At 35.8% G+C, this 27,696-nt stretch overlaps 2 protein-coding genes across 2 annotated transcripts in view; one reads left to right on the top strand and one right to left on the bottom strand.

Annotated features, from left to right (window-relative positions):
* Positions 1-392, bottom strand: part of LOC137401972 (GPI ethanolamine phosphate transferase 2-like) — a 36,331-nt gene extending 35,939 nt beyond the window's left edge. The window contains exon 1 of the mRNA XM_068088445.1: positions 330-392. The gene's annotated coding sequence lies outside the window, so the exon portion shown is untranslated. The remainder of the gene's footprint in view (positions 1-329) is intronic.
* Positions 393-851: 459 nt separating this feature from the next.
* The window catches only part of LOC137404145 (protein KRI1 homolog), a 38,664-nt gene continuing 11,819 nt past the window's right edge, over positions 852-27,696 (top strand). Inside the window, exons 1-15 of the mRNA XM_068090303.1 lie at positions 852-976; positions 5,203-5,331; positions 5,846-5,922; positions 6,495-6,600; positions 8,653-8,752; positions 10,870-10,953; positions 11,599-11,689; positions 12,090-12,167; positions 12,995-13,101; positions 18,740-18,866; positions 22,111-22,377; positions 23,985-24,075; positions 24,518-24,600; positions 25,965-26,103; positions 26,642-26,772. Coding sequence (XP_067946404.1) covers positions 5,214-5,331; positions 5,846-5,922; positions 6,495-6,600; positions 8,653-8,752; positions 10,870-10,953; positions 11,599-11,689; positions 12,090-12,167; positions 12,995-13,101; positions 18,740-18,866; positions 22,111-22,377; positions 23,985-24,075; positions 24,518-24,600; positions 25,965-26,103; positions 26,642-26,772 — 1,599 coding nt within the window. The 5' untranslated portion in view covers positions 852-976; positions 5,203-5,213. The remainder of the gene's footprint in view (positions 977-5,202; positions 5,332-5,845; positions 5,923-6,494; positions 6,601-8,652; positions 8,753-10,869; positions 10,954-11,598; positions 11,690-12,089; positions 12,168-12,994; positions 13,102-18,739; positions 18,867-22,110; positions 22,378-23,984; positions 24,076-24,517; positions 24,601-25,964; positions 26,104-26,641; positions 26,773-27,696) is intronic.

The raw sequence follows: 27,696 nt of genomic DNA, 5'->3' as shown, positions 1-27,696 counted from the left end.
AGTGAATGTCTTAACAATTATTGTTTGCATTTTACGTCGTGAAGTAACCTATCGCGTTTTATTGAGAAATCATTAGAATTAAATCAAGTTTGACAATGAAAATAAAGCTTTTGACAATGCAAAAACCAGTCGAACTACGCAAGCGAGGAGTAAAAGCTTGAAAACAAATGGCTAAGGCCATGCTCAATTAGGTTAGGCAAAGAGTACACGGAGCAGGTACCCGATTGGACATTACACCAGTGAATGTAATATTTACTTCAATGTCATGCAAAACCTTCATTCAGTAGTGATTCAGAGAACAAGCAATACAATCATAAAACAGGAACTACCTAAAATGATGCTAATACGTATTCTGAGATTTCTAGCTCCGACTACAAGAATGTTGTTGGCACATGCCTACGCTCGGATAGTAGCGAAAGCATGTGCCAGAGCCGTATAACTTCATAGAGTCCTGCGACTAACGGAAGCGTATATGGGAGCTTGCTGGGTTCCAAACGAACAGGCCACGCCCACTATTTTTTATACGTTCGAGTTATAATGGAGAGGCCGCAACACGAACCAACAAAAATTACTCTTATTAGCAGTAATCTCATTACTTCCATTAAACACCATTTGAAAAAAAGACAAAATTTTCAACAAGAGCTACAAATATTTTTTGTAAAAATGTAAAGTAAATGCAAAAAAGTGAGATATTGATAGCAGGTAAGAATATTCCATTAGAGATCCGTACGGTATGTCGATCGAGTTTGTTTGGAAACAAGCGTTTTGTTTCCGGTTGTTGGCCCGGGATTTTGTGAAACTGTACAGCTCTGACAAACACTATCAGTTGGAAAACCAACGTTACTCGGCAGTTACAATCCTATACGCCCGAGCGAAGTAATGTCCTGCTGCAATAACGAACTGCGCAACGAAGCATGTTGAAAATGTTTTCTATTTGACGAAAGTACTCAATTATATATGAGCAATTTTTATTGTGGTAAGCACTAGTCATATTTTACAATATGTTTCCACGAAGTACCACAGCAATTCACTTCCTATTGTAGATAGTATTTTCCAGCCCTTATCGTATTGTTATGGATGGAAATGGAGAAATTATGTTAAGCATAACTAATCCGAATCCACACACAACATCAGTGTTGAATTTGCTTGTCATGTTATTCTATCTTGACTATGTTTGGTTTGTGCACTTTTGTTTAGTATGTGGAAACTAATTTGATTATTACTGGTTCAGGTACAAGTGAAGGTGTTAAGCTATTGTAAGCAATACTGATATTTACCAGTAAAGGTTACTTCTTTATTCTATAAGTCAAACAAGTAAAATACGCAACTAACAAAATTCTAAACAATATTAATGACAAAAGATTGAAATAACTAATAAAAGTTACATCCTTACTCGAACGGTCGCCGTGTTTGCTCGGCTCGGTCCATGCGGCTGCGAGTTTCGATAGTCATATATGAGAGTAATGGTAGTCCTTATATGTAGAGAGATAAGTAGTTGAGATAGTGGTGTAGAAGAGGCTCAGCTGATGAAGGAGAATGAGGCTCCATAGGCAAGGGAGAGAGAGAGAGAGAGGAGGAGGAAGAGGGTAGAGCGTTCAAGGAGATCCTCAGGAAGAGAGAAAGATGGAGTTAGAGATGGGGATAGAGATGCTGAGTCATTGGAGCTGTTCTCTTTTATAGATGTCTGGCATGTGGGATGGTTAGCCTGTGGGTGTAGGTTGAGTGTTGAGGTTCAACGCTTTCTGTCAGGCGTGTGAAGATATCATGTTTGCGTAAGTCTTTAGCTGGTGCACGTGATGTCGGCGTGTAGGGTGGAGCTCATGACTTACTCCTGGTATTTAGGTCATGTTTGACAGGGGTGGTAGATCTGTATGTGACTCATTTGACTCGCCTCTAATGTTTCTTTGGTGGCTTTTTGATGCTGGTGGTTGGTAGGTCTAATTGCTTCCACTTCCCTTTGGCGGTTTCCACAGGCGGTGTTGACGCAGTTTCCATGACTGAGTTCTTCCAATTTTGAAGTTTCTAATTTTTTTTTGACATTTCCAATTATTTTATCTTTTCATGTCTTTTAGGCGTCTTGCTGCTTGTAGGTATTATATGCTTATCCTGTGGTCTAGCTGCATTCCTTGTTGGCATCTTGTTTTCGCAGTATCTCCAAGCAACAGTATAATACTATCCAGCTCTTTCAGTTCTTATTGTAATGGACGACCAACAGCAATAAACTCGGGCAACATACATCAAAAATTATCTAGATGATAATATTTACCACATTCGGAGGTCACATATTTTTAAGGCCATATATTGGAAGGATAAGAACATACGTAAGGGTGTTATTTTTGTAGCAGTGGATGAAGGTATTGAAGCGCAGAAACGGTTCAGTAGCTCAGCCAACGCTGACTTAATTTTAACCTGGATTAAAAATACAATTTTCAGCTGTTACTATCAATCTGTTGCACAACAAATGCTTTGAAATCCTCTCAACAATTTTAGCCAAAATATCCTGTTCCCGATGATGACATCGTTTTGGCACATGACATACTTCGCTTACCAGTAAAATAATTCATTTAAGCCTTTAGCATAGAATCAAATGTTAAAGAATATATTTTTGTGAATTTCTTATCAGCTTGTATCACTCGAGTGCATCCCATATACGTTCCAGTAAATTTCATTGACCTGATCTGCAGGAATAACACTCAAGTGATTGTTGTTGGTCTTGAGGGTATTAGCCTAGGTTTTGATAACTGTATGATTCTAAAGGCAGAGGAAGATGCAGATTGGCACAGATTTTTACTAATTCCAAATTTTAATAATAAAATTCAATCAAAAAGCGGAGCTGAGCAAATTGGCAAAAACACCGGAGTAAATTATCTTGGTGGGCTACTTTGTCCAGATATGGAACTATTGCTCTTGAAGAATTTTATATACGTAAATGTGTACTTCACTTTACAGCCTGTCTGATTTAATAAAGCCAATAATTTTTGCAAGCCACTGTTGGACAGCAACCGCAACCTTTTTGTAGACACCCAAGAAGCTGCAAGCTCAAACAATGTAGCCTTGTATGATAACAATGAAAATTTTACGGATGATCTGCTATCATATGCTGACCAAATCAACAAGGCACATATGCAAATATGTGTAAACATTGTTAAGGGTAACCATAAATATGGGACATGTAGGTCTCGAGAAATGCTATTTTTCAACCTTTGTCCTAGAGTGGCGCTTTATTGGAGTTGACGCTCAAATAAAGGGTGCCGTTGTATCTTTCAAACATCTCGTCAGAATATTGTGTTAGATATATGTTAACTTACTTCCAACTTGTCGTAGTTCTCTAAATATGTACGGAGAAGATAATGCGTGCCTTTACCAGTTGATATCTACTGCTTGCAATTAGCCTATGATAATCATATAACCTGCATTGCAATTTGTTGGAGCCCTCAGGCTTTTTATTTCATCCTTTAATTTGAAGGGATATTTTCATTTTATAAATATTTAACAAGGTTGCATAAAAGCTCATTGCACTTTTTGATATGTTTGCTACAGTTTGCAGCCAAAACTAGCTTTTTATGTGCAATAGAGAAGTTACTAGCCTCGATCCATTGTAAAATGAGTTCAGATTACCGCAGTGGTGCTATCGAATAATATGCTATAAATCTGAAAATTTATAAATGCTATAATAATAATCTACCAAATGCTACGAATACATATTCAAAAACAAGTGACATAAAAAAGTCATATTTACATGTATAGTACAAGCAGAAATTGAAAATTTAAAACAAGTTGTAATTTCTAAAACAAAAATATTTGCACTGTTTGCTCAGCCAGTTTATTCTGACTGTTGCTTTCGTTACTATTTCATAATCTTCCGGCTGTTCAATACTTTCCAGTCTCCTCTTGACCTCAACTCCTCTTCTGCACAGCAGAGCTAGTCCATAGTAGAATCTAAGCAGTGAAGTATGCCGCTTAAAACTAACATGTCTGATACATTAATTTTGTATTATTTGTCATATTGTCCAAGTTCTTTTTTAATTTTTACCAACCTCTCCGATTTCAGAATCTCAGAACATTACATGTTGGAAGTTTGTATAGATGAAAATAAAAATGTATGTTAGATTTTCATACTGCATGTTGCACGGTCTGCATGTTATGGCAATCATAAGTAGAGGTTTGGCTGACGTGAGATTCTAAAATTAAAACTTAAACGGTTGACTTGCAACAAAATTCACATTACAATTATTTGGTATCGAAAGGTTCATTCTGTCTTACTCTGCTGTGTTGTAGGTGCAAAGTATGTGTAAATGTGATTACAAGCTTTTAAAAGCTCAAAAACGAACAGTTAATCGAAGCCATCGCGAAAACGCCATAGGCTGTTTTTGTGATGGCGGCGAATTATTTCGATGACGTACTCAACTTGACATGGTTATTGTTTTGACACGTGATGTTATCACGTGAATTAAAAGGCCAATAAAACGCTCAATATAAAACGTCTCGTAGCACTAGTTTATGACAACCCCTTCTGGCTTTACCGAAAAGCCCTTATCAAATATAGATGCTCGCTACTTTACAGTTTCGTTTCAGCTTGGTCTAGTCATCTAGTCTTAATCTGATCATGCGACCCATACTTCCTGCTAAATGGTGCGAACAATTTCCGCAGCATTTCTCGACTTTCACAAGTTTATCAGAGGATGATATGCACCCACTCGAGTTTAGGTTGAAAGATTAAACTAATTCTTAGGCTAATTTTTGAGATATTAATGCTCAAAGTGACAGTATTACAATGATGACGGAATGAACGCGTAAGGACAATAGACATGGTTTTACTGAATGCGTGAAGTTTATTTGAGAAATTATTTTGACGAATGAGGTTGCTTGAAAGTGTAAACAGAAGCACATCATGTTCAACTACGTCCCATTTGAGTCATTTTGGAGAGAGATTCCATCCTACGGCGTTTTCGTGATGGCTGCGATTAACTGTTTGTTTTTGAGCTTTTAAGAGCTTGTAATCACATTTCCACATACATGTATTTTGCACCTACAACTTAGCAGAGTAAGACATGATGAACCTTTTGATGCCAAATAACTGTAATTTGAATCTTGTTGCAAGTCAACCTTCAAGGTCAAAGTTTTTGTGATTATGGTGAGTATTTTAGCAGATTAAGCAGACCGCTTAAATTCATTTGCCGACAAAATAAAGTATGGCTTTAGGTATCTGAAATATGGCACTCAGACTATCAGGGTTTGAAGATGACAACCATCCGGAGATACGACTCGAAGTAAACAAAGTATTTGCAAAGCACTACGATAAGTCGAGGAGATCTGAGGAACTAATGAAGTGTAGGTTATCATGTACGGTGATAGTAAGCATGCTACAGATGGAGAGTATTAGAACCCTGTTATTATATAGACTAGAGATAGAGAGTCTTGGAACTCTGTTATTATATAGACTAGAGATAGGGAGTGCTGGAACTCTGTTATTATATAGACTAGAGATAGATAGTATTGGAACTCTGTTATTATATAGACTAGAGATAGAGTGTTGGAACTATGTTATTATATAGACTAGAGATAGAGAGTATTGGAACTCTGTTATTATATAGACTTGAGATAGAGAGTATTGGAACTCTGTTATTATATAGACTAGAGATAGAGACTATTGGAACTATGTTATTATATAGACTAGAGATAGAGTGTTGGAACTATGTTATTATATAGACTAGAGATAGAGAGTATTGGAACCCTGTTATTATATAGACTTGAGATAGAGAGTGTTGGAACTCTGTTATTATATAGACTTGAGATAGGGAGCATTAGTACATTGTCGGTAATATATGTGCTCACTGTTCAACAGTAAAGTCACGCTATGGAAATGTTGCGCTGGATGATTCAAGTGAAACTGATTCAGAGACGGAAGACGAAGATGCTGAGGTAATGAGAATCTTTTAGTCATTTCAATTATTATTCATGGTTCTTATCACTGTTATTTTTTATGATTGCTACTTCTATGTCTGTCAGTTGTTTAAGCTTTTCCATCACAAGCTCTCATTTCCTTCATCTTTCAAGTTGTTTGTTTATTGATTGATATTGGAAATGTCATATCTCTCTTCAGAATTGTTTGCATATTTTTTAGGATTACTTTACAAAAATCGTTTCCTTTGTTCCGGGATAAAAGCCTAAAAAATTATTGAAATTGACGAAATGCTTTTAATTGCTATTCAAAATAATTTTGTTTGAAGACTGGAGCTTGTGAGAAATAAGGCATTACCATGTTCATACTGTGCTCAATAACTTGACAGTAGTTTTTGTCAACTGATTAGCTCACATTCTACAATACTTTGGCTGTATTATTTCTTAGTCAGCTCATCGGCTTGAATTCTACTAAATTCTGGGTGTATCGTTTCTTAGTCCACTGATTGTTTCAGTCTTCAAGAGCCTGGCTGTGTTGTCTCCTCTTTAGTTGTTTGGTCTACATCTTGAAACAGCCCAGTGTATTCGTTTAGGAACTCACGGCTGACATTGAGCAGAAGTGGTTAAAAACCCTAGCTGCCCTCAAAAGCAATGATCCCAGAATATATGATGATAAAATGCATTTCTTCAACTCTGATGGTATGTCCATGTGTTACATACATTTCTCATCTGTGTTTCAATGGTGTTTCCATGGTATGTCCATGTGTTACATACATTTCTCACCTCTGTCTCAATGGTGTTTCCATGGTATGTCCATGTGTTACATACATTTCTCACCTCTGTTTCAATGGTGTTTCCATGGTATGTCCATGTGTTACATACATTTCTCACCTCTGTTTCAATGGTGTTTCCATGGTATGTCCATGTATTACACCCATTTCTCACCTCTGTTTCAATGGTGTTTCCATGGTATCTCCATGTGTTACACACATTTCTCACCTCTGTTTCAATAACATTTATGTAAACATTTTTATCTTTGTGTGTTTACTTAACACAGGTTGTATGTGTAAGCGTCACATATGTTCCTGACCTCTATATATGGTATCTACGCTAGTGTCCTTTATTATTTTCATATGCTCCTTTGAGATTGATGGTGTGCCCATGCGTTACGTATATTACTCATCCTCATATGTAATATTTATGCTAGCATATTATTCAGTCCCATTGTTTCATGCTGGAGAAAATATTCATATAATGCATATACCTCAAATATGTAGACTCTAACCACTATAACATACACGTATATGGATATTTTTATCTACCACTTCCACAATAGGGTATAAAATAGGGTATAAAATCTTTAAACGATTGGTGATGAAGCAATATTTATTAGCTAAAATATGCCCAGCGTTGCAGGGGTATTAAAAATCTGCTTATTAATACTGACAGGTAATGTACATGGTTGTCTGCTTCTTGCCATGCTGAACTCGCCATGGCAAGCAATGTATATCTCTTAATAACATATATAATCAGCACAAAAATCGCCAAATTTTAATTTCAAGAGAAATTACATGTATTGTTGGTATCGTGTGGCAGAAAAAATTTGCCCTAATAAAAAAATAATGAAAAAGCTCAACGAAAATAACAAAGAACGGTTTACGCTACGCCTCGCACTGAGCTGCCTGACCTTTCCACGGACGTGGTCATAAAGTCGAGTGGACGTATGTCCCATAGGTCGTAAGGCGACGACTTACTATATAGATATACAGTAGATGCTCCTATAACGTATACTTCCTATAATGTAAATTCCACATAACGTAAAAAATCGGAGGTATAAAATGGTAGATAGTACATGGCGAGTAGTAGGTATTTTAGCCGTCAGTTTTTAAACTTTAGATACCAAGTTTCAGCTGTTAGTTGCAGGCCATAATATGCCATGATTTACTAGTATCAGAGTTTGGTGTTTAGTGACTTAGTTGCAGGCCATAATATGTCATGATTTACTAGTATCAGAGTTTGGTGTTTAGTGACTTAGTTGCAGGCCATAATATGCCATGATTTACTAGTATCAGAGTTTGGTGTTTAGTGACTTAGATGCAGGCCATAATATGCCATGATTTACTAGTATCAGAGTTTGGTGTTTAGTGACTTAGTTGCAGGCCATAATATGCCATGATTTACTAGTTTCTGAGTTTGGTGTTTAGTGACTTAGTTGCAGGCCATAATATGCCATGATTTACTAGTATCAGAGTTTGGTGTTTAGTGACTTAGTTGCAGGCCATAATATGCCATGATTTACTAGTATCAGAGTTTGGTGTTTAGTGACTTAGTTGCAGGCCATAATATGCCATGATTTACTAGTATCAGAGTTTGGTGTTTAGTGACTTAGTTGCAGGCCATAATATGCCATGATTTACTAGTATCAGAGTTTGGTGTTTAGTGACTTAGTTGCAGGCCATAATATGCCATGATTTACTAGTATCAGAGTTTGGTGTTTAGTGACTTAGTTGCAGGCCATAATATGCCATGATTTACTAGTATCAGAGTTTGGTGTTTAGTGACTTAGTTGCAGGCCATAATATGCCATGATTTACTAGTATCAGAGTTTGGTGTTTAGTGAAACAAGAGCAACATCAAGAAAATTCTCTGCATATCTAGTTATTTGTGTAAAGTTATATAGAGCTCTATATGACCAGCTTGCTACAGGAGCGGCGTAGTATATGACTGACATGGCAGCTTTTGTTTATTTAGATGAGACGTCTGCTTCTGCTGCTAATACAAATAAGAGGAAAAAGATGAAAAGGGTGACACTGAAGGACATGGACAGGAGGGTGATCACAGAAAGAGAGGGGTAAGTATGCGCGAATGTATGTAGGCCAGTTTGTAATAGTTCTCTTTTATTGGTTATACATAAATCTTTTAACTTACTAATCTTTAGAAAACTTTGATAACCATTCCTATTACATCTAAGGTCTCTATAGAGTTGTAAATGGCTAGAGTGCAATATATAAGGTATCTATAGAGTTGTAATTGAATAGAGTGCAGCATCTAAGGTATCTATAGAGTTGTAAATGACTAGAGTGCAATATATAAGGTATCTATAGAGTTGTAAATGACTAGAGTGCAGCATCTAAGGTCTCTATAGAGTTGTAAATGGCTAGAGTGCAATATATAAGGTATCTATAGAGTTGTAATTGAATAGAGTGCAGCATCTAAGGTATCTATAGAGTTGTAAATGACTAGAGTGCAACATCTAAGGTGTCTATAGAGTTGTAAATGACTAGAGCGCAGCATCTAAGGTCTCTATAGAGTTGTAAATGACTGGAGTGCTACATCTAAGGTCTCTATAGAGTTGTAAATGATTAGTGCTACATGTAAGGTTCCTATAGAGTTGTAAATGACTAGAGTGCAGCATCTAAGGTTCATATAGAGTTGTAAATGACTAGAGTGCAGCATCTAAGGTTCCTATAGAGTTGTAAATGGCTAGAGTGCTACATCTAAGGTCCCTATAGAGTTGTAAATGGCTAGAGTGCAACATCTAAGGTATCTATAGAGTTGTAAATGATTAGAGTGCAGCATCTAAGGTTCCTATAGAGTTGTAAATGACTAGAGTGCTACATCTAAGGTCTCTATAGAGTTGTAAATGGCTAGAGTGCAACATCCAAGGTCTCTATAGAGTTGTAAATGACTAGGGGGCAGTCCTTGGTTATAGATAGCGAATCAGCGCCTGTCTTTGTTACTCATCCTACCTTTGCCATCTGGTTTTACCACTTCTGAAACTACTGATTCTACCGAATTGTATACCAAACATTCTACAGGTTTCACAGCTTTTATATATATGCACCTTCTTGCTAAGTACTAAGGTGAGGGATAATTTAACATATCACTCAACTACAAAAAACCTTCATTGGGATGGCAGGCACTGAATAGGTGGCTAAACATAGGCATATAGTAGACACTCTTACAGTGTAAATAATCCGTTCCAGGAATGTTTATGTTATAGGGATTTTGTGTTATACTAACAGTAAAATACATGTAAATTGCCTAATTCGTTCCAAGATCTTGTCAAATTTGAGGAAAAATTCGACTTACTTTTTTAATTTGTGGGCTGTACTGTAGCTGCAGTATTCTTAGTTTGCATCAATAACTTTTCGGAATGATTGCAGTAATTTTACCATAAGTTGTTGGGGAACGCACATCTTTGACGCCCATTTACGATGATTTTTTTATTTTTTTAAACAGCAAACTCTATTTTGCAAAGAAGAACTAATAACAAATATTTTACATGTCTACGATGAAGCAAAACAAAACATGTTTTTCTTATGAAAAAAGCGGTGTCTGCCTGTTCGTCGTCTATTTGTATCCAGGGGTCAAGGTTAGGATAAAAAATAATTTTCGATGATACTCCAACTCGTGACATACAGATTGGTAGACCGACGCTTTCAACACTTGTGCCAATCTATCGCCTTTGATTATTTATGAACGATCGCGCAGCTACCTATTTTCTGTTTTGTCCACACATCTGACGATCTATCACGATGAACTAAAATGTTATCAAAGTTTTACGTATCATAGATACAACGCTATACGTACATCATTTTATCTCTCTCACAAATGTTAGAATGCCTACTGTATATAGGCAGTTATCACATAACTGGTATATCAGTTATGTGTTAACATGTTATGTTAACATACGTCATCACTCAACATGAATGTGAAAACTTGCCCGGGCTGGACACTACATTATATGGACTTTTCTATGTAATGCGAAGCAAAAACTTTGCATACATTTTTTACGTTATCTGGACTTTACGTTATAGGGGCGTTTACTCTACTGAAGTAGTTGTTAGCAGCTGCCTAATGAATTATAGGAAATATAGTCTGCGCCGATTTGAAATGCATTCCTGTCGTCACGGCATATTAGTACACAGGTGCGCAAAATGTTAACAGAATTTTTTCCTGTTGTAGAGCTTACTCGGATACCTCTGACTTGGACACCCCCATTCCTACAGGCAAAGGCTATTATGAGGAGCAAAGGGAGATCCGTGAGAGGTGTGTGTGTCCCTCAAACTTATAAGACGGAAATTTTCTCAATTTGCCGGCTTTGGTATTCTACTTTCTTGAATTTGCTCTCGAACATTTATATAAGCAGATAGATGAGAGTATGAAGGCTGAACATTTATATAAGCAGATAGATGAGAGTATGAAGGCTGAACATTTATATAAGCAGATAGTTGAGAGTGTGAAGGCTGAACATTTATATAAGCGGATAAATGAGAGTATGAAGGCTGAACATTTATATAAGCAGATAGATGAGAATGTGAAGTCTGAACATTTATATGAGCAGATAGATGAGGGTGTTGAGTCTGAACATTTATATAAGCAGATAGATGAGGGTGTTGAGTCTGAACATTTATATAAGCAGATAGATGAGAATGTGAAGTCTGAACATTTATATGAGCAGGTAGATGAGGGTGTTGAGTCTGAACGTTTATATAAGCAGATAGATGAGGGTGTTGAGTCTGAACATTTATATAAGCAGATAGATGAGAGTGTAAAGTCTGAACATTCATATAAGCAGCGAGAGAAGAGTGTCAAGGCTTCAACATTTATAAACAAGTCTTCAAGAAGGAAGCAAGTTCACTCAGCAAAGATCTCTAAGCATCGAGTGCTATGTAACTCTCGAATCTTTTCTAGCATTCTCAAAGCTCAAGATATATCTGGCAGTGAAGAGGATGAGGAAGGAGCGGACTTATTGAAAGTCAAAGTGAAAACTGCAAAAGAGAAGGTAGTATGTAGGAATGAAGAAGCATAACCAACACAGTTCAGTCTCGCATCCAGATTGACTTACATAGTCAAGCCATGTCAAGCCATTTTGCTAGAGAAATTTACCGTTTATTGTTCACTGTCATCTGGATGCTATCATATACTATCTACTTTCTCATTCCTACTTTCCCTCGATCAGTTTCATACGCATTGTTAAGGGTCAGCGCTACAAAACTCCAATATCGCTGAAAATGTGCCGAGTTACAGACAGATTAGCTTCATCGGTTTATGCATTTGCGAAGCTGAAACTCAGCGACTGACCGATGCATAACTTTTAATGTAAATATATCGCAAATGTATCGGCAACTGTTTTTAATGTAAATACATCGCAAATGTATCGGCAACTGCTTTTAATTTTGTAGGAGGTAGAGGAGGAAGAATACAGAAAGTTCGTCAAGGGCCAGGAAGCAAAAATTGACAATCAGGTTGAAAAGGACCTAGTATGTTTTTAGCTATAATCATTGTAAACTATAAGACAATGATGACTTGGTGAGGTAACTTGTTGATAATATCCTTCAGAATTTCAACTGACTATCGTGGTAATCATAGAACTATCACTCTTCAGCATCTCATCTTACTGATTATAGAGGATTATTTGGGATCATAGAGTTACCATGCCTTATTATATCAGCTGATTATACAGGGATCATAGAGCTACCATGCCTTATTATATCAACTCATTATACAGGGATCATAGAGCTATCATACCTCATTATATCAACTGATTATACAGGGATCATAGAGCTGCCATGCCTCATAACAACTGAGTATGCAGGGATCATAGAGATATCACTTTTCAGTATTCTAATTGACTCTCTGAATAGGGGTCATAGAGCTATTCATCGATTTAATCCTAAGTAGCTCAACTGACCGATTATATAAGAATCATAGAGCTATTAATCCTCAATCTTTCAACTTACTTTATGGGGATCATAGAGCTTTCATTTCTCAGTTTTTTAACTTGCTGACTAAATGGAGGTCATAGAGCTACCACTCCTCAGTCTTTCTACTGAATATATAAGAATCATAGACCTATTAATCTTAAGTAGTTCAATTGACGGACTATACGAGCATCATAGATCTATCACTCTTCGGTATTTTAACTTACATTGATTGACAGACTATCCTCAGTATTTAACTTTACTGAATCAGTAATTGTCAAACCACATATTTGCACCGCCATGGTGTGTCATGTTATTTTAAAGTACATCATTGTACTAGTACACTCTCTGATGAACATGTACCACTTATGTGTTACGCTTCATAGTTTGGTCTCCGCAAGTTCTGGAATAGAGATGACATGTCCGAATGTGACGAATTTTTGAAAAACTACATTCTTGAGAAGAAATATTTGAGTCAAGAGGTAGAGGCTGGGTGAGTTAGTTGCTTGTCTGTTTGTATATATATTGTCCCACCATCTCTAGATCTCATTGTATTTATATTGTTCCACCACTTTTAGATCTCATTGTATCTATATTGTCCCACCACCTTTAGATCTCATTGTATTTATATTGTCCCACCATCTTTAGATCTCATTGTATCTATATTGTCTCACCATCTTTAGATCTCATTGTATCTATATTGTCCCACCATCTAGAGATCTCATTGTATCTATATTGTCCCACCACCTTTAGATCTCATTGTATTTATATTGTCCCACCATCTTTAGATCTCATTGTATCTATATTGTCTCACCATCTTTAGATCTCATTGTATCTATATTGTCCCACCATCTATAGATTTCATTGTATCTATATTGTCTCACTACCTTTAGATCTCATTGTATCTATATTGTCCCACCACCTTTAGATCCCATTGTATCTATATTGTGCCACCATCTATAAAGCTCATTCGAATTATGTGGTACCTGAAGCCGCTTAAATACAAGCTGTTGTTTTGCATGATAATCCCACGACCGAACACGAGCAAAGCGATTGAGAGATTTATGATAAATGCATATGTGCCCACAACTACCGAAAAATTATTCGTTAACGGCCGTGACCAAACCCTTGTGCCGAAATCTCTTCAACAAATTTAATCATTTTTGTGTAAAGTCGTTTAAGTATAATAATGATACAAAACACATATAAACCTATTTAAATATGTTACCAAGTCTTTGAAAGGTTACCGCAATATCTTAAAGGTTGACTTGCAACAAAATTCACATTACAGTTATTTGGTATGAAGAGATTCACCATGTCTTACTCTGTTGTGTCGTAGGTGCAAATATGTGGAAAGGTGATTATAAGCTCTTAAAAGCTCAAAAATGAACAGAAAATCGCAGCCACACGAGACCGCCGTAGTTTGGATTCTCTTTCCAACACGGCTCAAATGTGACGTAGCTGTGAGAGATGGTTTCTGTTTACGCTTTCATGCAACCTTATTCATCGAAATATTTTCACAAATATACTTCACGCATTCAATAAAACCATGTCTATTGTTCTTACGCGTCTTTTTTATCGTCATCGTAATGCTGTCACTTTTAGCAGTGATATCTTATAACTTACCGTAAAAATTCGTTTAATTTTTTAGCCTTATTTTGAAGGAGTACATATCATTGTCTGATAATCATGACGAGTCTATCGGTCACTTGTGATAATCGAAAAGTGCTGCAAAAATTATTTGCGAAGTATTGGGTCACATGATCAGATTACAACTTGCCGATTAGACCAAACCGAAACAAAACTGTAAAGTAGCGAGCATCTATATTTGATACGGGTCTTCGGTAAAACCCGAAGTGTTTGTCATAAACTAGTGCTACGATAAGTTTTATATTGAGCTTTTTATTGGTATTTCAATTCACGTGAGAACATCACGTGACAAGACAATAGCCAAATTTCATGGTTACGTCATCGAAATGAAGAGATTCCAATCTACAGCGGTTTTTTGTTTTTGAGCTTTTAAGAGCTTGTAATCACATTTCCACATATTTGGCACCTACAACACAACAGAGTAAGACATGGTGAATCTTTTGATACCAAATAACTGTAATGTGAATTTTATTGCAAGTCAACCTTTAAAACTAACCCATCTGATCGGATTATACATAAATAGACAGATTAATTCGGCCTAAAGTCGAAATAAAAACATGCCAAACCTATTTTAATCAAAATTAAGACTGGCCAACGAAACGCCGATAAGGTGGTGCGACAGAGAGTAGAACTATTAAGTCATGAGCATTTCACGAAAAAAAGCGTGCACATTTCACCAGTCTATCACATTGTCCAATTGCCGAAGGTTTCTGTAATTAACATTGAAATACTGAAAAGTAATCGTTTTTTTTTTGCCGATTCTACTAGAATCTAACATTTTGGACACTTATAATGAATACTTTGGTATTCCAACTGATGTCCAAAGCAGTGAAAGTAAAGGAAATGGCGATGATATTTTTCTAACGATTCTTTTTCTATTTTAACGATTTATAACGATACAATATATAATTAACGTAGAAGTACTGAAAAGTAATTGTTTCTTTTTGCCGGTTCTACCAGACTCTGACATTTTGGATACTTATAATGAGTACTGGGGTATTCCAATTGATGTCCAAAACAGTGAAAGTAAAGGAAATGGCGATGATATTTTTCTAACAATTCTTTTTCTATTTTAACGATTTATAACGATACAATATATAATTAACGTAGAAGTACTGAAAAGTAATTGTTTCTTTTTGCCGGTTCTACTAGTCTCTGACATTTTGGATACTTATAATGAGTACTGGGGTATTCCAACTGATGTCCAAAACAGTGACAGTAAAGGAAATGACGATGATATTTTTCTAACGATTCTTATAAGATTATTACAATATTTAATAATACGAATAATTATTCGATTTTATAAGATTTAGTTATAAGAATAATCATTCGAATTTACAAGATCGAAGTGTATAGTGACCGATGGTGTGCAATATGTTACTGTTTTTTTCTTTTCTAAAGTATTTGTTGATGGTACTATGGCTGTGCCCAATTTTGCGGTACTGCCAAGCCGTTTTTGATATCTGCAATATTAAGTAATAGGCCTACATTTTATTATAGATGCACATCGATTTCTATGACAACCAGCTAAAATCTGTTTAGATTTTTAAATTCAGCATAGTTCTTTAGATATAAATACAGAAATCTAGATCAATATCACAACCTCCTGATATTGGTTGCTATGACCTGGTATGCTATGGTTGCTATATACAGTCCCCCAACGGTTGCAAATCCAACGTTTTAAGCAGTGGGGGTGTGGCAATTCATAGACAATAGAACATTGAATAAGAAGTACTAACCTTTTCGATGTAGAAATTTAGTAGGTAAAACGCAGTAGCAGTACCCGTGCAAGTTCTGCAGTAGCTGTAGATCTGTAGTACTCGTAGCTGGAAAAAAAGTAAAAGTAAGTCAGCTGCCGAAGGAAATGAACATGTTTACTATCACGAACAGTGGCAAATCCAACATTTTTAAGTAGTGGATGTGTGGCAATTCATAGACAATACAACATTGAATGAGAAGTGTTTACCTTTTTGAAGTAGAAGTTTAGTAGGTAAAACGCAGTAGCACTATCCGTTCGTGCAAGTTTTGTAGTTCTGTGGTACTCGTAGCTGGAAAAAAAGTAAAAGTAACTCAGCTGCGGAAAGAAATGAACATGTTTACTATCACAAACAGTGGCAAATCCAACATTTTTAACCCTTTCGCTAAAGTAGACTAATTTATGCATTTTCTATGGTTGACCGCCATAGACGCATATTTGCGACTTTCCCAGCAATTGCTACTAACTGAATTTTTTTATTCGTTGATAACATAACCAACGATCTTTAGGACTTTTATGGTAGTGACAGTGTTGTCCTAAGATTTCTCTATAAAATTAGCCAAAAATTTAATTTTAAATCTTTGTTTGAGAATTTCCAACTTGAAAACGAAGATTTTTTGTGCAAGTTCATTAAATGCGTCCAAGCTAGAAAACAAATAACTACTTATGTTGATGACATTATAGCCGATTCAGATTTTTGTGATTACACAAATAATTAAAATCGCAATAGCAGCACTGACTTTGATGGTGGTGAAAGTATTGGTTTTGTAAAAATATGGAACATTGTAGGGGATCGCTTCATAGCCTCACATCGCTTTATCAATGCACAGAGTATAGATACAATGAATTTTTTTCAAAATCTACGGTATAACCAAAACAAACGTTCTAGATGGAGATTCAAATTGTAATAATATTGTAATAAAAAGTACTAACCTTTTCGATGTAGAAACAGAGAACAGATGTGAGAACAGCGTTTTTCCAGTGGTTGCAAGAAACAAATGTTCACGTGACCTTCCCGGTACAGGTTGGCAGTAAATATTAATTAGATGTAATTTACTACTCATTAATTTATTTAATTAATGAGTAGTAAATTTTATTTAATTCACTACTAATATTTACTACTAATTTAATTTTACCACGTACTCATATTAATTAAAAGGAAAAACCGCTCTATAATCTATTTATACTCATATTGATCCAGTTGGCGCACTAACTGGAGTACTCCAGAGATCACATGATTTTGGTGTAAAAACGATGAATAGTTTATGTATAGACTATAGAGTGGAGATGGACAAAATAACGATAAACAATAGCGATATTCGGTAGTTGTCTTTTCGATCTTATATATCGACAGGCAACTGCCTTATCGTGTTCTCGATCTTACCAGTAGTTTCTTCTTCTCATTGATAGTTCACACCTCAATATAATGTTTGTCAACTTTTTTGATGCAGATTATTTTTTTTTCTGCATTTCATCCTTTTTATTCATGGATCACAATTGTTGTGGCTGTGATTTTGTTGCTGAATCAAAGGTATTTTCTTTATCCTAATAAATGCTGACTGAAGCCTAAGCACCCAACTGAATCTTTTGAAGACTATTTTTGCACACACACAATCTTATCATTTCAGTAGATCTTATGCCATGACAATCCTTGTTCCCTTGATAATTATTGAGAATTTTTAAATTCTTCTCTGTCAACTCAATGTTTTATTTGACCGATAGGTCAATAGTTATTTTATTTCAGTAGGTAGTTGATTGCATCACCAATATCCGGGAGTTATCGGTAACTCGATATAGCGAGAAGACAACTCACAAAGATACAATATTAGCATATCAGTATTTATCGTCCGTCCCTAGTATAGAGGCGCACTAACCGGATATTCCCATTAACAGAATAGCAACAACAGAATAGCCGCATCCTTATATAAGCTGTATTGCTAACAAACCGTCAGAAAAAAGTAGCGGCTAATAGTCCGAAAAGTACGGTACTCTATAAGGCGGACACACAATTACACGCACACAGAGACAGACGACGATTGCCGTTTATATAGTAGATATATGTATATGTATGTATATATGTATGTATATATGCATGTATATTACACAGCAGCTTGCCATTTCACTTTTAATATTGCATTTCTCCTATTACAGGGAGCGATATAAACATCATCTTTTCCTTTCATTATTGCTGTTTGTTGTACATAATAACACCCAGTACATTACAGCTACTATTGCAGCTACCATTGCAGCTACCATTGCAGTTCTCCTATTGCACTGCAGTGCCATTTGACTGCTAATATTGCATTTCTCAACCAGCAGTACCCTTTCTTTTTCCATTATCACTTTGGTCATTGGCTGAATGACAGTGGAATTTCTAGTGTTTTACAATAGTATTGAGTAAAATTTGAATGCCTACAATTGGCTCAGTATCATTTTCCATGAAAGTGCATGGGCTTCTGCATCTGCCACGTGAGCTGGTTTCACATCAATGCTCGCAGACACATAATATGGTTCCAAACATGGTTATTGATTGACTCGTGATACATTCTGACCTTGCCGACGATTGTGCTTATCGTTATTTCATAAAGACTTTTGTGTAGGGTATTTGTTGGGTCTATATTTTAACAACAGGTAATATCGTAACTAAATGTGAGCAAGCGCTCAAAAAATGAATGCTTTACAGTTGGAAGCTTTAACGAGCAATGATGGGTACTTTCTACTGTAGAAACTCTTCTGATGGTAGTCATGAGGCAGCAGAGTACAACAGAGTTTGGTCTGATAGTGAGGATGAGCAGGCCGACAAGTTTGAGTTGAAGTACAATTTTAGGTTTGAAGAGCCTGATCGTGAGTTTGTAAGTCAGCAAATACTCACTAAGCTTGGTACCTATTGTACTTCAACAGTTATCGACAGGTACCTGTCGATAACTGTCGACACACCAGTTCATGTAAGCTAATCTTTGAATTGCCTGCCCATTGTTGTACTAGTTACTGAAGAGTGAGGTGAGGAAAGCTTATGCAGTTAGAGAGAGCCACCACCTTTACGCCATCCTGTCATTCCACAGGCCACTCCTGTCTTAAGTTTGGGTCTGAGTTCTTTGAGACAAAACTTTTACTCGGCTGTTGGCTTTACACAGCCAGTCAATTTATGCAGCTGTGTACAAATCTTTAAATGTTAGTAAAAAGGAATCTAAAATTTTCACATCCACCAAGATATTTGATAATAGCATCTGCATGGAGATTCACTATAGCATCTACATAGAGATTTGCTCTAACATCTACATAGAGATTTATTATAACATCTACACTGATATTTACTGTAACATCTACATATAGATTTACATAGCAAATGTTCGAACGAATTGTAAGTTTCATTTATGAAATGATCGATGTGTTAATACAAGAACATGATATTTAAGGTAGCTGAAGCAATTCAGCCTCGCTAAGCATTCAAACTCTCAACTAAGCTAAACTCTTGTGAATGCTGTTTTTCTCCTATACACATAAAGCCTACAATTAGTGACAACATACTTTTATTCAATTTGAACTTGCCAGGTCACCGCCACTGTAACAAATGTTGGTTATTTTGTAATATTAATTTAAGGTTTTTAAATTGTAACATAAAATCTGGTGACTGTTAACCCTGTATTTGAACACCACCTCTATTTGAGCGTCACTATAGGAGAACAGTTGAAAAAGGGAGTGCCACTCTTTAAATGAAAGTCAATTCTATTTGAAAGATACTATTTGACTCTTTTTGTTTCACGAGCCTATAATAGCGAGTGATCAGTAGAAAAGTGTTCACAAAACTATACTAATAATGACTTGATTACATCGATAACAATTAATGTGTTAATCGTTTCTGTTCGTATTGAAGTCTGTATTTCAGTACCAAGTCTTTGACTTGGTACTGAATTGAACTCCACTTCTATTTGACCATAGTAGCGAGTGATCAGTAGAAAAGTATCCACAAAACTATACTAATAATGGCACAATTACATCGATAACAATTCATTCATTGTTTCTGTTCTTATCAAAGTCTGTTTTCCAACTCCAAATCTTTACGTTTTTTCGTTAAAAACTTTGATTGCAACACCACAGAACTAGTTAGTAACTGTGTCCGGCTAATAGTAGTTCCTTTTTTAACGCGGTCTTGATACTTCGATGTATGTGGGAAAAAGTTTTCGCATTTACGATGGAAAATGTGCTACTACGTATTTTGTGGCTAACATTTTAAGGCTATTTTGTTTACACGTGGTTTCTCTTTATTTGCGTTAAAAGTTTCTATTCAAAATGGCATCGTGGAAAAGTTTTGCTCTGCTAAAAATTCTTTGGAAGCTAATATCAACTCGTCCACTTGTGCAGAAGACGGGCTGATGTCAGAAGACAATGTGGTAGTTATTGAACAACCAGAAGAATACGAAATGGTTCCAAATAGAAGCAACAATCAGAACGCAACTGGCTGAGCAAACGATGCTAATATTGTTATTTTAAAAAAGTTAATATTCATTTTAGGATGGTATTTTTGTTGCTGCATGTATTATAATCATGGTTTTTTATTTCACTTGTTTTTGAATATATATTTGTAGCATTTGATAGATTATTATTATAATAAAACTTACAAATTTTCAGGTTTACAGCATTTGATAGTAGGATTGCGGTAATCTAAACTCGGCTTACAAAGAATCGACCTTCCTAACTCCTGTTCTATTACACATAAAAGGCCAGTTGTGGCTGGAAACTGTAGCAAACCTGTTGATAAGTGCAATGAGCTTTTATGCAACCTCGTTAAACGGAGTTCTAAAATGAAAATATACCTTTAAATTTAAACTGAAAGAAAAAAACTTTAAAGCTCCAACAAATTGCAACGCAGACTATAAGATCATCGTAGGTTAATTGAAATTAATAGATATCAATTGGCAGAAACATGTATCAGCTTCCTCTTGCATATTTATTTAAAATTCAACGACAAGTTAAACGTGAGTTAGCAGATTTCTTACCTCCAAAAGTGTTAATGTCGCTTTGCCCGAAGGAGAGTGCCAAATATAGGCGACATTTGATTCACCCGTGAGAAGGTTAAATTTATCTTCTCAACATTCTGACGAGGTGTTTAAAAAATACAACACCACCCTTTATTTGAACGTCACCTGTAATAAAGTACCACTCTAGGGAAGAGTTGATAAATAGAGCGCCATGGCGATCAAATAAAGGTTTTACGGTAACTTTGTTTACCAGCTCATACAGTAGTAGTTTATTTCTGATTTTCTGTAGCCATTCCATACCTGTTGTAGATCTTGTTATGTATTTGCACTGTTAGATATATTAGAATCCTCTTTCACGGTTATTTTATGGAGCATTTGAACGAGAAAAACTGTAGACTTGGCTGCGCTCCCATTCTCAGCCGTATTTGATTAATATACAAACTTATAGAATGTCATTTAAACCATCATTTCATTACAGGAGGTCACGCTAACAGAAAATTTTCTACTGTCGACAGCGAACTTGAATAGAGTAACTTTGAAAGGGCTAATGGTTGAGAAAATTGACCTAGCTTTGTTTGGAATTGTTTCTTTTTATGATTTGTTGTTCAATAAATACATTTTGAAAGAGCTATCACTCAGCTTACTTAACATTTGAAGTTATACGTGAGTATTTCGAAACATCTCATTAATTATTGCATAGTTGCAATATGTCAAGTGGTTTTTCATAAAGTTACATTTGCTAGCTACTTGTTAGTCATGACATAGTGGTACCAATTTTATTGAATCACCGTGTGCTGGAATTATCCTGAAGGCTTTGAAATTAGTGTCTGACTAAAACCATTACACAATCAAAGTAAAAGGAGCTGATAATAAAGTATATTATATAATCAGTTAGTAGCATAACCAATAGATAATCATGTCGAAGGATAAAATAGTCGTTATTGTCAATAGCTAAAGCAGCCCATACTGGTAATAGATAAATTTGCCAATGAATACTATTATCTATAGAGAAAATTGCCGATGAATACTATCAATAGAACGAGTTATCCATAGATAAAATCGTCTATGGCTCATTTTATTAAAAGACAACACTGTCAAAAGATAATATTGTTCATAGATCAAAAGCTACCCGAGAACAGTGAGTGCAACCATGCGCATTCAGAAGAGCCGTAGGAAAGAGCAGAGAGAAAAGGTTCAGGAACGTAAGAGCAAAGAAAAACAGAAGAGGCGTGAAGAGCTGAACAGGTTGAGAAATCTTAAGAAAAAAGAGATGAAGGAGAAGCTTGAGTTATTAAAAAGAAAGAGTGGTGTACAGAAGATGATGTTCACTGAAGAGGAGTTGCAAATGGACTTCGATCCAGATGATCATGATAAGAAAATGAAGGTACTTGTAGCCAAATTATTTTTCCCGTCAGTCAGCATTTGACTATTGCTTTTAAGTTTAGTTTGGTAGTTTGGCATAGTCTGTAAGCTCCAGTCTAGTTTGGTATTCTTGGCATAGTCTGTAAGCTCCAGTATAGTTTGGTATTCTTGGCATAGTCCGTAACCTCCAGTTTAGTTTGGTATTCTTGGTTAAAGCCTGTAAGCTCCAGTTTACTTTGGTATTCTTGGCATAGTCTGTAAGCTCCAGTCTAGTTTGGTATTCTTGGCATAGTCTGTAAGCTCCAGTCTAGTTTGGTATTCTTGGCATAGTATGTAAGCTCCAGTTTAGTTTGGTATTCTTGGTTAAAGCCTGTAAGCTCCAGTTTAGTTTGGTATTCTTGGCATAGTCTGTAAGCTCCAGTCCAGTTTGGTAGTCTTGGTTAAAGTCTGTAAGCTCCAGTCTAGTTTGGTATTCTTGGTTAAAGTCAGTAAGCTCCAGTCTAGTTTGGTATTCTTGGCATAGTCTGTAAGCTCCAGTCTAGTTTGGTATTCTTGGCATAGTCTGTAAGCTCCAGTCTAGTTTGGTAGTCTTGATTAAGGTCTGTAAACTCAAGGCAAATCCTAAATCTGTTTCACTGAGGCTTAAGGGCATATCAAAATAATTGAGAAACAAAACCTGTTCCATCTTTTAAGAAGATTTGTGAAGAAATACAAATGCATTAGATTTGTTTTTAAAATTATGATAGGCTTTACGAATTATCCTTTCACTATTCAATATTTGCACCAATATTCAAGCTTACTCAAGTAGTCCACAGGATTTCTTATTTTAAAGGTTTTATCCTCTCATTACTATCTTACACTGCACTGCTAATAAAAAAGAAACATGTGCTCAATTTTGTTGATGTCAGAACGTTTGCATTAGATTTCAGCTAATTGTCTTAACTCCGCTTTAAAGCTGCCACCATTTTAACTGACAAATTAGAGTTGTAGCAGGAATCACGTACACGAGTGACTCTAATACATCACTGTCTGTGATAGTCTCAAGGTCTGAGTAATATATGAGTATAGCACTTTCTGTGATAGGCTCAAGGTATGAGTAATATATGAGTACAGCACTTTCTGTGATAGGCTCAAGGTTTGAGTAATATATGAGTACAACACTTTCTGTGATAGGCTCAAGGTCTGAGTAATATATGAGTACAGCTCCGTTTGTGGTAGTCTCAAGGTCTTAGTAATATATGATTACAGCACTTTCTGTGATAGTCTCAAGGTCTGAGTAATGTATGAGTACAGCTCCGTCTGTAGTAGTCTCAAGGTCTGAGCAATATATGAGTACAGCACTGTCTGTGGCATTCTCAAGGTCTGAGGAATACATATATCATTCCAACACTGTCTATGATAGTCTCAAGGTCCGAGTAATATACGAGGAAATCATCATCTATAATAGTTCAAAGTCTCACTAATATAATGGCTTCAAGTCAAAATGCTGCTTATACACTAAAATATGGTTGTTTATTTATGGTAAATATGATTGAAACATGGTTATCACTAATGGTTTTATTTTATTCTATAGTTATGTTTTTGTTAAAAAGTATTGGCTTCTAGGCTTACATACGTTGTCCTGTTTAGGAAATGTTTCCTGACGATATCGATGAGAATGATGAAGAAGATTTGGTGAAGCCTGTATTTGATTATGATCCAGATATTGATGATGCTGAAGGTGAGTATTGGGCTGCATTATTCTCAAAGAATAATGCAGCAAAATATTCTCTGTAGAATGGATCAAAGTACATGTATATCAAAAAAGAGTGGATGAACCTATATAGCGAATTACAGTCTGTCTCGTATGTAAATCTTTTGATAATGATGTATATCAAATCATGGAAGCTATCATACTTCAATTTACTCAAGTAATTCAATGGTGACAAGTGTTATATTACATACTACTCTACTTATATAATATTGACTAGTGTTGTACTACATATTACTCTACTTATATACTATTAACTAGTGTTATACCACATACTACTCTACTTATATAATATTGACAAGTGTTATACTACATACTGCTCTCCTTAAATAATATGGACTAGTGTTATACTACATATTACTCTACTTATTGTTTTATATAAGTTTTGTCGGCTATTGCCATTTTTTGACAGACTGGGACAAGTACTGTGTGAACGCAACAAAATCTGCTGATACAAATGAGGAAATGCTGGATACTGAAGACCCAAATTTTGTGGTAATTCCTACAGTTGTGCATCTTCCTAGCAGTCCTTGCTGTAATTACTATTCCTTTTCCTCTTGGCTTAAGTTCTTAATTGAGATCTTCCTGATCTTCCTTTCCATTAATCATAACATATCATTAACATATTACCAATATATAACACTCAAGCAAGCCACTATCTGAAGCTTTTTACTAATTTGATTATGAGCGTGCTAGTTAACTTAGGCATCGACATACACGTTGATACGCATGTCAAGACTCATACATAAGAATCAGTTATATTTCATTTCTCACGTCAAAGAGTTTAGTACCCAAGAGACCTAAGATAAACCCTTTAGGTATTAATGACATGAAAACATTAAAACAAATAAATTATGTAAACTTTTGTAAACGAACTTTAGGTGAAATTTAAATTATACGTAATAAAGTAAGTAAATAAAGTATTAATCGATAGAAAAGAATTTCCTTGTCACATGTTCTCATTTGTAAATACCGGTGATTCGAGGTGTAACTGTAACATGTCATTTGTAAATACAGGTGATTCGAGGTGTAACTGTAACATGTCATTTGTAAATACAGGTGATTCGAGGTGTAACTGTAACATGTCATTTGTAAATACAGGTGATTCGAGGTGTAACTGTAACATGCCATTTGTAAATACAGGTGATTCGAGGTGTAACTGTAACATGTCATTTGTAAATACAGGTGATTCGAGGTGTAACTGTAACATGTCATTTGTAAATACAGGTGATTCGAGGTGTAACTGTAACATGCCATTTGTAAATACAGGTGATTCGAGGTGTAACTGTAACATGCCATTTGTAAATACAGGTGATTCGAGGTGTAACTGTAACATGTCATTTGTAAATACAGGTGATTCGAGGTGTAACTGTAACATGTTATTTGTAAATACAGGTGATTCGAGGTGTAACTGTAACATGTCATTTGTAAATACAGGTGATTCGAGGTGTAACTGTAACATGTCATATACCTTCGAACCTTTCATATTGGAAATCACTTCATATGTTAAAACAAATATTTGCTCTAATTTTACAGCATGTCAAAAAATCTGTATGTTCAACTTAGTCAAGATTTGGTTGTGGACCTAAAAGTCTTGGAGTTGGCCAGAGATGGTGGTTGAGATTGTCTCATGTGAATGTGAACTCTATTTGAACATATCCTCTGTGCGCAGCTAATCAACCTAATTGCAAGTTGGCAAATGAAAATAGTGGAATAGTTAAACTCAACAGTTTAGCCCATGCGCTAGCTTATTGGTAGGACCGTTGTAGCCTTGCGGGAATATAATAATTTATGCTTTTCATATCATTTATACTCAAACTGTATATATTTTGTATTCATGTATTGTATTTGTATTGCAGATGGATGCTGACTATGATCCTAATGCTCTCACATTGAATGACAGAAACTTTGGGTTGGATGGTTGCTCTAGACAAAGTAAACGGAAAAGAAACAAATTTAAAAGAGCTTTACGCAGAAAAAAACCCTTATTTAATCCAGGTACTTAGTAGATACTTCTAGATCTAAATGTATTGCTTGTTATAGTAGATCTATTCCTGCATGAATTGTAGATTCAATACTGACTATATCCTATTTACTTTATGCGTGCACATAAACATTCTATATGCCTGCATTCTATACTGCTTTGTCTGCATTTTGGTTTCTTCTTGCTTATATTTCATAAGTTCAATGCGATGCTTGTTCATTATGCCTACATTCTGCCAATTTTATGTGTGCAAGTAGGTTTCATTATACCTAATTGCATTTTTTTTAATGTTTTGTACATGGGTTTTTTGTAGCTAGAACCTGTTTTATGTTGGCAGGCGGGTTTATTCATGCCTACCTGGTACATATTTTTGTGCGCAAGTAGGTTTTTATGCCCATATTTATTTTTTCCATGGATATACTGATTTGTCATTAGTTTGAAATACGATTCGCGCATTTCAATTGATGCAGGCGTAACAGGAAGAGTCCTTTCTTATGCTTTTTATTTGTGATCACAGCATCACCCAAATAAATAATAGATTTAGTCTTACAGAAAGCAAGTCATTTGAGGAGTACCTTGACGAATACTACGCGGTCGAGTGTGAAGACATGATAGGTGATATCAAGTGCAGGTTTCCCTATAGAGAGGTTCCTGCCAATGACTATGGACTATCTGTTGGTGAGGTTAGTTGCACCTAATCTTGTCCTTTGACCCAAATAGAAAAACAGTACAATGTAGTAGACCCTAGCCTGTCTTGACAAACTGTTGTTTTTGCGGAGTTGTCCCTCGTCGAGCGGGCGAGCAACAACAGCTTGTCACAATACGTACTGCACCTGATGCATCAGCTGCACTTATAGGGAGTTGTTCTCTTCCGTCTATGCGGCTTGGCTGCAATGTTATATCGGTCGCTCCATTGGTAACCATAACGGATTTCATGCAAAAATTTATGTAGAAAAAAATAAGATTACAACGTTTAACCAAAGACCAGTCTCTGTGATAAACTTTAGTAGAACTTAAGAATAAAATAAACTGAAAATAAAATCAATAAGAACAAATAAAACTGACTGATACAAAATTAGAAATAAAACTGACTGAGTGCACCAATGACGACATGTTTAGTCGCTGTTGTTGCCTAAGTTCTCAAATTCTACTAAAGTTTACTGCAGAGACGGGTCGCTAGTTAAAAGTCCTTATTTTAATTTTTCTACATAAATTTTTGCGCGAAATCCGTTATGGATACCAATGGAGCGACCGACATAACATCGCAACCAAGCCGCGTAGACGGAAAAGAACAACTCCCTATAAGTGCAGCTGATGCATCAGGTGCAGTACATCTTGTGACAAGCTGTTGTTGCTCGCCCGCTCGACGGGGGACAACTTCGCAAAAACAACAGTTTGTCAAGACAGGCTAAGTAGACCCCCGTCATACAACATTAATTTGTTCTGGTGTTGGCATCTTAAGGCGAAAATTTTGTATCGGAGGTGTAGAAACCTATAGTAAATATCTGATGCAAACACCATCTGATAAAAACATCAAAATTTTGTATTCGTACTGTAGGGGAGACCAGGCAATTTGAGCAGGCAACATTTAATTGGCTGTCACTCTT

Source organism: Watersipora subatra, chromosome 1 (assembly GCF_963576615.1).
Source record: "Watersipora subatra chromosome 1, tzWatSuba1.1, whole genome shotgun sequence".
NCBI lineage: Eukaryota > Metazoa > Bryozoa > Gymnolaemata > Cheilostomatida > Watersiporidae > Watersipora > Watersipora subatra.
Note: the sequence above shows the minus strand (reverse complement) of the source record. Positions and strands in the feature narration are given on the sequence as shown.